At 46.1% G+C, this 14,818-nt stretch overlaps 1 protein-coding gene across 4 annotated transcripts in view; it reads right to left on the minus strand.

Moving 5' to 3' along the window:
• SLC20A2 (solute carrier family 20 member 2) overlaps nt 1-14,818 on the minus strand; it is a 127,758-nt gene that overhangs the window by 38,338 nt on the left and 74,602 nt on the right. For all 4 annotated transcript variants that reach the window (XM_025393304.1, XM_025393303.1, XM_025393302.1 and 1 more), the window contains 3 exons: nt 10,878-11,018; nt 8,132-8,217; nt 5,057-5,153 (listed from right to left, as the gene is read on the minus strand). In XM_025393304.1, coding sequence (XP_025249089.1) covers nt 5,057-5,153; nt 8,132-8,217; nt 10,878-11,018 — 324 coding nt within the window. The remainder of the gene's footprint in view (nt 1-5,056; nt 5,154-8,131; nt 8,218-10,877; nt 11,019-14,818) is intronic.

The following is a 14,818-nucleotide window of genomic DNA, read 5'->3' on the forward strand; positions in this document are numbered from 1 at the left end:
GTTAGGGGTTTGAGACTAGCTTGGCCAACATGGTGAAACCCCGTCTCTACTAAAAATACAAAAATTAGCCAGGTGTGGTGGCGTGCATCTATAGTCCCAGCTACTTGGGAGGCTGAGGCAGGAGAATCCCTGAACCCAGGAGACAGAGCTTGCAGTGAGCTGAGATCGCACCACTGCACTCCAGCCTGGGAGACAGAGCAAGACTCTGTCTAAAAAAAAAAATAATAATTATATATATATATATATAGAGAGAGAGAGAGAGAGAGAGACAGACAGAGAGAGAGAAGGGGGGGGAGAGAGAGAGAGAGAGTGAGCGAGAGACAGCGCATGCCAGGTTCCCAAATATACCAGAAGACATTTTAAAGAGAGTTAAGAGAAGAGAAAGAATTTGTTAAGGTCGGGCGCGGTGGCTCACAGCTCTAATCCCAGTACTTTGGGAGGCCGAGGCGGGCGGATCACGAGGTCAGGAGTTCGAGACCATCCTGGCTAACACGGTGAAACCCCATCTCTACTAAAAATACAAAAAATTAGCCGGGCGTGGTGGCGGACGCCTGTAGTCCCAGCTACTCGGGAGGCTGAGGCAGGAGAATGGCATGAACCCAGGAGGCGGAGCTTGCAGTGAGCCAAGATTGCACCACTGCACTCCAGCCTGGGTGACAGAGCGACACTCTGTCCCCCCCCCCAAAAAAAGAATTTGTTAAGGTTGATGCAATTTTTATGGTCATTAACTGCAACATTACATACCAGGTATTATACATGGTGTTTTAAACTACCTCCTGTATCTGTATAATGTCACATCTAAGACCCCAGGGCTCAGGACTGGAGATGTGGTTCAAATTCTGGTTCTGCATCCTACTAGTTACAGGACCTTGGGTACTCAGCATTGCCCTGCCTCAGTTTCCCACCTATAAAATGAGGTTATTTGTATTGCCAATCACCAAGAGTAGTTGGGAGGACTAAAAGGATTAATCCACATAAAGCTCAGTTCAATACACTTACATTATTTATTTCTCACAACAACCCTATGAAGTATTTATATTAGTATTTATATTATTTTTAGAGTCTCATTCATCACAGTTTAATTTTCCCTAAGATAATTTACTCTCCCAGTAAGATGATATTTTTAGCGAATGTGCCAACTGCAGCCAAAAGATGGGGAAAAGAAGAGATGAAAAAAAAGGCCATGTATAGAAAAAGTCAGACTTTTATTAAAAATCATAATTGTCTTCTTCTGACAGTTGGAAGAAACAGGAAGCAAGAAGAATAGAGGGTGGAAAAAATAAAACACAGAAATGAAAAAACCCCATCCATATCAATGCCAATTCCCATGTTCAGGACTTGGCACCACCACAGAAGGTGTCCTCAGCTTTCACTGGCTCAGTCTCTTAAGTCAACAACCTGGGAGGTGTCTGGTGATTGCAGGAGGCTTTGCTTTCTGTTCAGCTAATTTGAGCTCTAAGAGCCCATATAAAATAAGAACAAGGGGCCAGGCGCGGTGGCTCACGTCTGTAATCCCACTTTGAGGGGCCGAGGCAGGCGGATCACGAGGTCAGGAGTTCGAGACCAGCCTGGCCAACGTAGTAAAATCCCATCTCTACTAAAAATGCAAAAAATTAGCCAGGTGTGGTGGCAGGTACCTGTAATCCCAGCTACTCGGGAGGATGAAGCAAGAGAATCGCTTGAACCCGGGAGGCAGAGGTTGCAGTGAGCTGAGATTGCGCCACTGCACTTCAGCCTGGGCGACAGTGCAAGAGTTCATCTCAAAAAAAACAAAACAAAACAAGGACTAAGATATCTCCCCCTATAGAGTTCACTTCCAACCCAGCGCTCCAGGCCTTCCAAGTGCCTGGCACTGAGATGTCTGAGGGATTCACACGCTAGGTGGTGCACTTAACTCCGGCTCCATGGTTTAGAACGGGGCTTTTCTCTGTCACTCACTTAAAAGAAATTGTTTTGTTTTGTTTTGTTTTTGAGATGGAGTCTTGCTTTGTCGACGAGGCTGGAGTGCAGTGGCGGGATCTCAGCTCACTGCAATCTCCACCTCCCAGGTTCAAGTGATTCTCCTGCCTCAGCCTCCCAGGTAGCCGGGACTCCAGGCGCCCGCCACCATGCCCAGCTAATTTTTGTATTTTTACTAGAGACGGGGTTTCACCATGTTGGCCACATTGCTTTAGAAATCTTGACCTCGTTCAAGTGGTCCACCTTTCTCAGCCTCCCAAACAGCAGGGATTATAGGCACAAGTCACTGCGCCCGGCTTCCTCACTTACAAGTTGATGGGTGCAGCACACCAACATGGCACAAGTATACATATGTAACAAACCTGCACGTTGTGCACATGTACCCTAGAACTTAAAGTACAATAAAAAAAAAATTAAAAAAAAATTTATCCTGGGGCCCACGCTTCAAAAAGCTGTGACACACTTCCCAGTCCATGAATTATCAAACCGAAAGGGGCAGCAGGTTGCTGTTACCTGTGACTGGGATTTCACCTTCCTCCTGCTCTCCCCATCCCTCCAACCTTTGCTTCCTGCTTTCCTAGAACCTAAAGCAGCTCTGGCGCTCCCCCTTCCCTCATCCTCAAATCACCCAAAGTCTGGAAGCCCCACAGAGAGTATTTAAACTTTTTTTTTTTGAGACAGAGTCTCGCTCTGTCACCCAGGCTGGAGTGCAGTGGTGCAATCTTGGCTCACTGCAACCTCCGCCTCCCGGGTTCAAGCAATTCTCCTGCCTCAGCCTCTCAAGTAGCTGGGACTACAGGTGCGCACCATCACGCCCAGCTAGTTTTTGTATTTTTAGTAGGGATGGGGTTTCACCATGTTGGCCAGGATGGTCTTGATCTCTTGACCTTGTGATCCACACACCTCGGCCTCCCAAAGTGTTGAGATTACAGGTGTGAGCCACTATGCCCAGTTGAGTATTTAAGCCTTTACAATCAATGTTCTGAATGCTGCACAGATGCCACAGTAAAAGGTTATATAATGTTAGAATCATTTAGAAATGATTTATTTGCAGTACTGAAATATACAAAATATAATTAGATATGTGTAATAAAATCTGAGGAACATTACATTGAGAAGTCCTAGTTTGAGAAAGTAATAAGGATTTCCACTATTTTGGAAGAGGCCACTTTTCACTTACGATAAGACATGTCAGTTAGCAGAAATTTCATCTTTAAAACACAGAGAGGGAGGCTTTTCTGTCAAACATGGCCAATAACCGAATCTTCATCCATAAAGGACATTAACAAGATGAAAACTAGCACAAATTAACCCATCTATTGTCACCACAGATCCCACAATCTGGCTGTAGGAGGCGCATCTCACAAATAGAAGAGGAATATTCTCTAGCAAACACGTACAGAAATACTTAACAGAATGCTAGCAGCTCATCAGTGCTGAAATGGGTGCAAATAAGAATACCATACATAAGTTTATTCCTTTTCCTATTCAAGCTCTAAAAGAAAAGAACTAGGCCAGGTGCAGTATGGCTCACACCTGTAATCCCAGCACTTTGGGAAGCTGAGGCAGGAGGATTACTTGAGGCCAAGAGTTTGATGCCAGCCTGGGCAATATAGAGTCCCCATCTCTACAAAAAATACAAAATTAGCTGGGCGTGGTGGTGCACACCTGTGGTCCCGGCTACTCAGGGAGCTGAGGTGGGAGGATTGCCTCAGCCCATGAGGTCGAAGCTGCCGTGGGCTATGATTGCACCACTGCACTCCAGCCTGAACAATACAGAAAAAAAAAAAAAAAAATCCGGGCACAGTGGCTCATGTCTGAAATCCCAGCACTTTGGGAGGCCAAGGTGGGTGGATCACGAGGTAAGGAGATCGAGACCATCCTGGCTAACATGGTGAAATCCCGTCTCTACTAAAAATACAAAAAATTAGCCGGCGTGGTGGCGGGCACCTGTAGTCCCAGCTGCTTGGGAGGCTGAGGCAGGAGAATGGTGTGAACCTGGGAGGTGAAGGTTGCAGTGAGCCGAGATTGTGCCACTGCACTCCAGCCTGGGTGACAGAGCGAGACTCCATCTCAAAATAAATAAATAAATAAAAATAAATAAATAATTTTTAACCCCCTCCACAAAAACCCTCTGAACCTTTATACAAAAAACAAAAGCGGCTGGGCACAGTGGCTCACGCCTGTAATCCCAGCACTTTGGGAGGTCAAGGCGGGCAGATCACAAGGTCAGGAGTTTGAGACCAGCCTGGCCAACATTGTGAAACCCTGTCTCTACTAAAAATACAAAAATTAGCCGGGTGTGGTGGTGGGCGCCTGTAATCCCAGCTACTCAGGAGGCTGAGGCAGGAGAATTGCTTGAACCTGGGAGGCGGAGGTTGCAGTGAGCCGAGATCGCGCCATTGTACTCCAGCCTGGGTGACAGAGCGATACTCCATCTCGAAAAAACAACAACAACAACAACAACAACAACAAAACCCATGAGAATGACAAGGAAAGGAGTAATTCAGCAAAGAGAAGCATCATGGGCTTTGGTATCTAAAAAAAACAAAGCATGGCTTCTAGTCTCTGGATTAACTGGTCTGATATTTCCAGGGGGCTGTACCCTGTGCTGTGGATGGCTTTAGAGCTCCACTGGGCATTGCTGTTGTATGGACTGTCCCACTCACTGGGTGCCAGGCGTGGCCCCAGGTGCTCCACACCCTCTCCTGACCCCGGCGCAACCCTGCAGGCATGTGGGATTAGATCAGGTTCTGAGGCTCAGAGGGGCTGAGTAAGCTGTGGGGGCAACACAGCTGCATAAACGGCAGAGTGGGGATTTAATTTTTTTTTCTAACTTGAAAATCTGCTGCCTTTGTACTCTACATATCTCTTGGGTATTTAACTAAGACAAGTAAATGCATTTACCACTCTTTTTACTATTCTATAATGACCATGAGTAATGTATTTTACTATCAGCCAACACCTCCAGCACCTATTCCATAATGACCATGAGTAATGCTTTTTACTGTCAGCCAACAATGCCAGCACCAAATAAACTGATACTGTTAGAATACAATGCCCTTTGCCTCTGGAGTGTGCTTCCAACGATCCTTACCTGGTGCTCCTGTGTACATGATGGAAAAGACATTGATTGCTATGGTAGCAGCATAGAATACTGGGAGTGCCCGGAGACCGTTGGGAACAGGGTCTTCCTGTGGGACAAGGAGATAGAGTGGGAGGTCAGGATCCCAGCAGCATTTGGAGCCAACACAGACAAAATGATACAAAACACCGTTACAAGAAACTCTTCCCAAACCCGTGTGGCCAAAAGGATGGGTGTTGTTACTGCTTATGATCTGCTCCACTTCTACAGAAATGGCATTGGCTGGGGCCATCTCTCCCACACAAATGCAATGTCAAAGAGCCCACTGTTGTGGCCAGTAGACACATTAAAGCACTGGAATCACATGAGCTGATGTCACACTTGGAAACAGAAAAGAACTGTTGGGTTAAGCCGGTTCCGGAGGACCAAAGCCCAGAGCTCAGCATCTCCTTCCTCAAAACCCGTTGTGCTCACTACAGCCAAATCCAGGTTTGGCCCTAACTGGCTACATTCAACAAATAATTTGAGATTCCAACCTCCAAGCATCCTCTAAGAGAGTCAGATTACTTCATGAGATTTTACAACACTCTATTACACAATGCATCTTAGCTATGTTACCATGTGCTATGAATTTCCGAATCTTTTCACAAGGTATAGTATTTAACCTTCAACTATTAGAAGTTAAAAAGAACTGCGGTTCCTTGTCAAATAACTTATTTGCCATTTGACATTTATTTACTACTTTAGACTTCTGCTACAACATTCCCTAAATGTAGTAAGTTCCACAAGAATGGTACTGTGCATGTTTTCAGTTAAATAACATTTAAGAGAATATGAGACATTTAGAGTTTTTAGCAGATCTACAGAGAATTTTGAAGTAAAAATATGGGCCAGGAACTCCCATCAATGTAGCACTGGCACACAGATGTGGCTCAAATAATTCAAAAAGTGACTAACTTCTAATAACCACGAAGGCCACATTTACATGAACATGCTACCTGCCATGATAAAAGAAAAATTAGGTCTAAAAATTGATGAGAGCTGCAGAAGTATGGATAAGCATCTCAAAGACTGCTACTGCCAAATGCAAACATACCTGGAAGTCAAGTATGTTTGCAGAACAGCACAGCCCATCAAGGAGCTGTTCTGGAATGTCTCAAGGAGCCAAGAGCACTTGTCAAGAGGCTCAAGTTGAATGCAGTGAGGCATGATGCAGCAAGAGCAGGGCAGAATGAGACTCAAGTGTGGGAGTGTCACACCAGACCAGGCAGGGGAGGCAGCCATGTGGCAAACACCGAGATTAATGTGCTGGAGCCTGGCATGAGTGACACAGCCAGTTATGATCATCTGTGACATATCACGTGAAAAGAACCCAGGAGGAACTGAAAACAAAATGCTGGGAGGCTCAATTCCTGTAGCCTCTGGTTTCCACAGCATTGTTTTCTTAGAGACAACAGTTGCTAAAGACAGATTCCCAACCAATAACTTCTGCAGGTGGACAACCCTGAGTCTGTGTTTTCAATTAAATCACCGTATGTTTTCTCAAATATCTTTTTTTTTTTTTCTCTTGAGACAGTGTCTCACTCTGTCACCCAGACTGGAGTGCAGTGGTGCGATCTTGGCTCACTGCAACCTCTGCCTCCAGCATTCAAGCGATTCTCGTGTCTCTGCCTCCCAAGTAGCTGGGACTACAGGCATGAGCCACCATACCAAGCTAACTTTTTGTATTTTTTAGTAGAGATGGGGTTTCGCGATGTCTGCCAGGCTGGTCTCGAACTCCTGACCTCAAGTGATCCACCGCGCCTGGCCTAAAATAACTTATTCTCGAAACTCATTGACAGACTTCTTGTTTGACCTGTCTTCTTTCTTCCCCCTACTTCCTTTCTCTCTCTCCCTCTCTCCTTTCCACCTATCCATCCCTCCATCATCTGCCACTCATCCAAGCATCTGTTATTCCCTCCTCCTAAATATTTACCAAGTGTCTTGTAAGTGCTAAGCACAGTGCTGGGCCCTGGAATACAGAAGTGGCCAGGGCGGTCACCGTTTCTGCTCTCAGAGATCTTACAGTCAAATAGTGAACAGGTAACTAAGCAAGAAACGCAGGTGGACTGTGGCCAGAGCTCAAAAGAAAGGGGACCAAGCAAATCTGGGGGAAGGGAGGAGAGGAGCAGCTTCCTGGGAAGTGACACCTAAGGGCTGAGTGGGGCTTGCCAGGTGAGCACGGATTCCAGAGACAGGAGGGGAGGGGTGAAGGCTGGCAGGCTACAGAGGGGTGTGCCTTTAAGATGTGAATATGAGTGTGCCTGGTCCCAGGAGAAGCAAGCGTGAGAAACAGTGAGGGCAAGTTCATGCTCTCTGAGAGAATGGACCCTTCAATAGACGGCCAAGCAAGGCTGCGAGAAAAGGGCTGCGCTAGCTTCCAAGCAAGGTACAGCCTGGAGGGTACGTCCCTGCCTGCAGAGAAAGAGCGCACTCGATGGTTATCAAACACTGCAGCAACCTCGTGATCGCCAAACAAAAAAAGATAGCCACATTTGTGTCTAGAACACTGATCTCAGTAAGCACTAATTTTTTTTTAGACAAGATGTACCTAATAGGTGTATTTCCTTCTTTTTATCCTTTCCTCAAATTGAGTCAGTGTTTCAGTCTTGCTCTATCCATTAAAAACAAAAAAAAAACAAAAAAAAAAGGAAAACACCTTCACATTTGGGTAAGGAAATTCTCCAGCTGTTTTTTAATGACAGTTTCAAAATCTTAACACTATCTCATTCTATTCTGCTTAACATTCAGGAAATAATTACCTTTCCTTTTTGAGGTCTCAGCACTATTTCTGGGAGTGTTGATTAATGAATTAAAGTACAGAGCCAAGAAACACTATTTACAGTGCTTGTTTCTGGGGGAATCTCTGGGTAATTTACCTTGGCTCTTTCTGGCTATTTATAATAACATCTGACGCTAACTGCAGGGTGCTGTTCCTTAACAATGTATGAATACAACTATTCCTCTCACCCCTCTCATTATGAATTTCTACTGAGCAGAGCCAAAATTAGTTCCTAGGATTTAATTAAACGTAGCAGCCCCACTTACCTTTTTTAAGATGAAAATTCTGATGAGTACAAACAGCAGGCCAGACATGAAACCAGACAACAGTGGAGATATAAACCAAGAAGCAACTGAATAATTAAAAAAAAAAATCTAATGAATGTTCAAATTCATCCATAATCATGATCCTATTCATAGAACACAATGATAAACAAAATGTATTACATACAATCATAAATATTTCCAGAATTATTTACCTTTAATTCAGAACCTAACGAGCCTTGTGACTTGGCAGAGCTGACCTTCACGCATTTATGGCCACACTCAGACACCAATACACAGTCACACACCACTGACCACACTACCAGTGCAGGGTCAAGAAACCCCTGCCCCGAGTTCAGGCCTCAGAAGACAGCATCCTGAGTCCTGCCTCCCATGGAGTCTTTCTGCCTGCCCTTCTTATCAGCACATACGGAGACTCGGTCGCTGTTCCAACAGTAAGGGTTATTTAAAAGCTGGGTCAACTTCCATTTCCTGTGCCAAGGCCAGCCGGGTACTTTCATTCCTGCCATCTAACTGCTAGAACTCTGAAACTTTTAGCCTCTAGCCAAGTAGTTCCCGCCTCTGGCTGCACAGTGGAACCATCTGTGGCATTTTCAAAAACTAGTTTGGCTCTGGCTGGACCCCCAGAATTCTGATTTAAAAGGCTGGGAATGGGGTATGGGCATTAGCATTTTTAAATCGCTTCCTAGGTCATTCTAAAGTGTAGCCAGAGTTGAGAACCACTGTTCTAGAAGCCTGGGATGGAAGGTGGGTTTCCTTGTGGTCTGTGCCCCTGCCTGGCAGCTCAGGGATCCCGTTTGACCCAGGACTCCTAAGGCCATCATGATTCTTCTAAAAAACTGAGTAAGCCAGAATATGGAAATGGAGTGAAAGAGCACCGTTCACGATGGGTGGGTTGGTATTTGTGGAGTTGAATGGATTTACCTCTTGCTAAAAGCCGAGCCAGGCACTAACTTGTTAGACACCTGAGAATGGGTGCAGGTTTATGTCTTGGTCCCTGCCGGGCAGGCTTACAAGGTAGAGAGGACACTTGGCAGAGTGTTTCTTCCCAAAGGGCAGGCTGGATGACCTCTTTTTTTTTTTCTTTTTTTGAGACAGGGTCTTGCTCTGTCACCCAGGGGCTGGAGTGCAGTGGCATACTCATGGCTCACTGCAGCCTCAACCTCCAAGGCACAAGTGATCCTCCCACCTCAGCCTCCTGAGTAGCTGGGCTACAAGTGTGCACCATCACACCAGGCTAATTTTCCCTTTTTATTTTTATTTTTTTGTAAAGATGGGGTCTTGCTATGTTGCTCAGGCTGGTCTTGAACTCCCGGGTTAAAGCAATCCTCCTGCCTTGGTCTCCCAAAGTGTTGGAATTATAGGCCTGAGCCACTGCGCCTGGCCTGGATGATCTGTTGAATGCAGGGACATATCATGGGGCTCACTTTGAGGCTTCCCCCAAGATTATGAACTCCTGGATTCCAGGCATCTCCCTCACCTGTGCCCAGTCTTTCTCTGACCTACAGATTGACTTAAGTCTAATACATTTCTTACCTGCCTGGGAAGAACAGAGGGTGATTTCCAAAGCTGGATGACAAGGTAACATTTCAAAAGAGTAGAGTTAAACAACTCTCTAGCACATAATAGTTCACTATCTCTATTAACAGGAATTTTGGCCAGGTGCGGTGGCTCACGCCTGTAATCCCAGCACTTTTGGAGGCCGAGGCAGGTGGATTGCCTGAGCTCAGGGAGTTCAAGACCAGCCTGGGCAACATGATGAAACCCTGTGTGTACTAAAATGCAAAAGAAATTAGCTAGGCGTGGCAGCATGTGCCTGTAATCCTAGCTACTCAGGAGGCTGAGGCAGGAGAATTGCTTGAACTCAGGAGGCGGAGGTTGCAGTGAGCCGAGATTGCGCCACTGCACTCTAGTACTCCAGCCTGGGTGACAGAGCAAGACTCTATCTCTACAAAACAAAACAAAACAAAAAAACAGGAATTTTAAGGGAAAAAGCATTACCCATACCATCTACGTCTTTTTTTTTTTTTTTTTGAGACGGAGTCTTGCTCTGTTGCCCAGGCTAGAGTGCAGTGACTCGATCTCGGCTCACTGCAAACTCTGCCTCCCAGGTTAAAGTGATTCTCCTGCCTCAGCCTCCCGAGTAGGCACCTGCCATTATGCCCAGCTAATTTTTGTATTTTTGTAGAGATGGGGTTAAACCATGTTGGCCAGGCTGGTCTTGAATTCCTGACCTCAGGTGATCTGCCCACCTTGGCCTCCCAAAGTGCTGGGATTATAGGCGCGAGTCACCGCGTCTGGCCCATCGAGGTCTTTTAAACTTTAACATTTGAAGAAAAATATATAAAATTAACTTGTGGCTGGTGCGATGGCTCATGCCTGTAATCCCAGAGCTTTGGGAGGCTGAGGCAGGCGGATCATGAGGTCAAGAGATCAAGACCATCCTGGCCAACATGGTGAAACACCGTCTCTACTAAAAATACAAAAATTAGCAGGTGTGGTGGCACACGCCTGTAGTCCCAGGTACTCGGGAGGCTGAGGCGGGAGAATGGCTTGAACCCGGGAAGTAGAGATTGCAGTGAGCCGAAATTGCACCACTGCACTCTAGCCTGGCAACAGAGTGAGACTCTGGGTCAAAAAAAAAAAAAAGTAACTTGTAATAAAACATAAAACTTACTCTAGAAAATGTAAACTTTCCTTCTTCAAGGTAAAATAAAATGCTAATTACCAATCTTGACAAGCTCCATCCACTGCACACCTTTGGTACCGATTGCGACCAGCGAGAATCCTATAGTAGAACCCACAATGCAGTGCGTTCCTGAGATTGGAAGCCTCAGGAAGGAAGCGATCAGCTGCCACACAGCGGAACCTACAGATTGAAGGACAAAAACCCATCAGATACAGAGTACAAGGGTGCAGACACCAAGGGAAGAAATCGAAATGTTCTCAATAACAACATCTTTCAGAGTTTAATTTTCTGTGAATTGTTTCTTTACAAAGTGCTACAGCCTGGACAAAAATCAATCAATTAACCTCAGTTAAAGGAATGCTTCTCCCTTCCTCAACACAGAGGGGACAGGGATGTTGGTTATTTATTTATTTACTTATTTTTTGAAGCCAGTCCTGCTCTGTTGCCCAGGCTGGAGTGCAGTGGCCTGATCTCAGCTCACTGCAACCTCTGTCTCCTGGGTTCAAGCAAGCCCATCTGGCTAATTTTTGTATTTTTAGTAAAGATGGGGTTTCACTATGTTAGCCAGACTGGTCTCGAACTCCTAACCTCAAGTAATCTACCCGCCTTGGCCTCCCAAAGTGCTGGGATTACAGGCGTGAGGCACCATGTCCGGCCAGATTATGCATTTAAAGGCACGTCTCCTGGTGCTACACACTGGCTGCCCTTGTCACTTTTCAGTGAGGGTGCTGTGGATGAACTAGTTCTGGGGTGAAGTTTGGCCAAAACCAAGCAAGAGATTAAAGTCTCGAATGAACACAGAAAGACAAGAAAGGCAATATATCGGGAAAATATTTTGTTGTAGTTATGCCTTACAGTCACATAATGAAAAGGACTAGATATTGGCTAGGTTATATTATCTATATAAGAGAGTATAATACCATGTTGCTTTTTTCTTTTCTTTTTTTCTTTTGTAGAGACAGGGTCTCACTCTTGCCCAGGCTGGAGTACAGTGGCACAATCATGGCTCACTGCAGCCTTAAACTCCTGGACTCAAATGATCCTACTGTCTCAACCTCCCAAGTAGCTGAGATTACAAGTGTGCACCACCACACCTGGTTAATTTTTTTTTTTTTTTTTTTTTTTTTGAGACGGAGTCTCGCTCTGTCGCCCAGGCTGGAGTGCAGTGGCCGGATCTCAGCTCACTGCAAGCTCCGCCTCCCGGGTTCCCGCCATTCTCCTGCCTCAGCCTCCCAAGTAGCTGGGACTACAGGCGCCCACAACCGCGCCCGGCTAATTTTTTGTATTTTTAGTAGAGACGAGGTTTCACCGTGGTCTCGATCTCCTGACCTTGTGATCCGCCCGCCTCGGCCTCCCAAAGTGCTGGGATTACAGGCGTGAGCCACCGCGCCCGGCCCACACCTGGTTAATTTTTAAATTTTTTTGCAGAGACAGGATCTTGCTATGTTACCCAGGCTTGTTTTCAACTCTTGGCCTTAAGCAATCCTCCTGCTTCAGCCTCCCAAAGCCCTGGGATTACAGGCATGAGCTGCCACACTCAGCTAATTTTTAAAATTGTTTGCAGAGACAGGGGTCTTGCTATGTTGCCCTGGCTGGTCTTGAACTCCCGGGCTCAAGCCATTCTCCCGCCATGGCCTCCCAAAGTGCTGGGATGACAGGCTCACTGGATGCAGTGAGCCACTGTACCTAGCCCACACTGCTTTTTGATGGTGCCTCTCCTATGAGAAGTAACTATGATATTTAACCCAAATTTGGGCATCTGCTCTCAGATCCTGCCCAGAATGTTGGACCTTTTATTTGTATGTCTGATTCCTCATTGTTAAGAGGTTCTCATTAGTGTTGGCTTTGTGTCCTTTTACCTCAATTTCACCAACTCTTTTCTAGGTTTAATGTTTTTCTAGGCTACAGTTCACTTCAGATATTTTCATAAGCAGATCAGATTTTGTAGTGAGTATTAAAAGCATCAACTGGGAGAGATCACTTTCAGAAGCAGTTGTTGAAAAGCTCCCATGGAACTGTAGGGGAACAAAGGGCCTGGCTGATAAGCTGGGCACGTTATTAATCCCGAATGTTAATTCTGGAAACCTGGTTGCCTGGCAGCAGCAGCACTTTTCAGGGAACCCCTGGTATTTCCTTCAAAGGCATCTGAGTTGCAGAAGGATCATTTATGGCTGTGCAGGACCCAGTTTATGAAGCAACACACACAGCTGCTCCCATGAGTGCTAGGCGTGCTGACCTTTGAGCTGAGGCTGGCTGTGACCCTGTGTCAATCCCTAAGGCGTGCTTTGGGAGGAGAAGGGGCCAGCCTGGTGCTGCCAAACCCATATTAGGCTCCATGGCAGCGCCAGGCCTACCCGCGGACACGTCCTTAAGCCTCCACATCTGAGCCCTGGGCTCCTCGGGGACTAGTGGTTTTAAAAAGAGAGCCAGGGTTTGGAGCATGTTTCATAGCACAGATTCATAGCTTAGAAAATACATGATACGGTTTATATTCTTTTTTTTTTTTTTCTTTGATTCGGAGTCCCACTCTGTCACCCAGGCTGGAGTGCAGTGGTGCAATCTTGGCTCACTGCAAGCTCTGCCTCCTGGGTTCACGCCATTCTCCTGCCTCAGCCTCCCGAGTAGCTGGGACTACAGGCACCCGCCACCATGCCCAGCTAGTAGAGATGGGGTTTCACCGTGTTAGCCAAGATGGTCTGGATCTCCTGACCTCGTGATCCACCCACCTTGGCCTCCCAAAGTGCTGGGATTACAGGTGTAAGCCACCGCGCCTGGCCTATATTCTTACAATTGAAATAATCTCATGATGTGAAACAATGATATCAACCTACCCAGTTGAATTCAGACCATAAGATTTGTCCTTCCTGAAAGCTGTTCTATTTTCTGTGGCTGACTTTACAAAATATATCCTGGAGCAGGAGAGTTTGTAAAGAAAGGTAGGGAGTAATGGGACCACCTGTGAGGCTAGCAGGGAGGGGAGGAGAGAGGGGGCAGCTGAGGGAGGGCCTGGCGGGGCCAGGAAATACCTGCAAGAGGGCCTGGGAGTAGGTGATAGCACTTTAGCCTCAGGGATGTCTGAAGATAAATGGGATCACGTTAGTGTCAGGAAGAACAGAGGGAAAAAGATACTTTAATGTAAGATAATGGCATCTGACAGAGGAAAGAGATGAAGCATGGGATAAGAGTGCAAGACACAACCTAGGGAAAGTGGGGAGATGGGCATCTCAGAGGCCACCATTCCCGTGCAGAGGAAAGAAACGGCAGAGCAAAGGCTCAGGCTCCAGGGAGGTTGCCGGGCAGGTGTGAGGTGGCAGAGTGTGGCTGGGCAGAGGGAGCTGGAAGAGGGCTGTGTGCTTCTTAAGGGGTTCGAGGAGCTGGCTCGTTTGTGCTAGTGTGGGTCTTTCCACAAAAAGATGCAGAGTTTTGAATTCTCAGACTTTTGGAACCATTGCTGGTTTCCTACAAAATGGACAGACTACTGCTTTAGGGCTGAGCTAGTCCCACATGATGACTTGTTCAGGACGTTTTGCTGGCAGCAATAATTTCTACCCAACCACCTTAACTCTAACACAACTCTGTCAGGAAGCACAGATGCTCAGGGGCTTGGGGAGAAGTGACTAAAAGAGAAAACAAAAGAATCAAACAGAATAGAATTAAGGACAGGGGGAGAGAGGGAGAAGAAAAAAGGACTGTTGGATTTAGAAGCAGAAGACTGGAGAATTCAGGCATCTGGACAGAATCAGCTGTGGTTTTGGCCAATGGCAATTACACCACCACCTTAAATTTATAGCTCCCAGGGCAAAGACCCCAATTTTACAAATCTAGGTAACTCACACAAATTCCCAACAAAATAAGCTTTGAGATTCATTTAACCACATAACAAAAAAAAAAAAGTTTAAAAACCAAAGCAAACAAAATCAAGTTATTCAAGCAAAACCCCAAATTGCTTTGGTAAACCCAAATTCTAGTTGAGGTAAGTA

The sequence above is a fragment of the Theropithecus gelada genome, chromosome 8 (genome assembly GCF_003255815.1).
Source record: "Theropithecus gelada isolate Dixy chromosome 8, Tgel_1.0, whole genome shotgun sequence".
Taxonomy (NCBI): domain Eukaryota; kingdom Metazoa; phylum Chordata; class Mammalia; order Primates; family Cercopithecidae; genus Theropithecus; species Theropithecus gelada.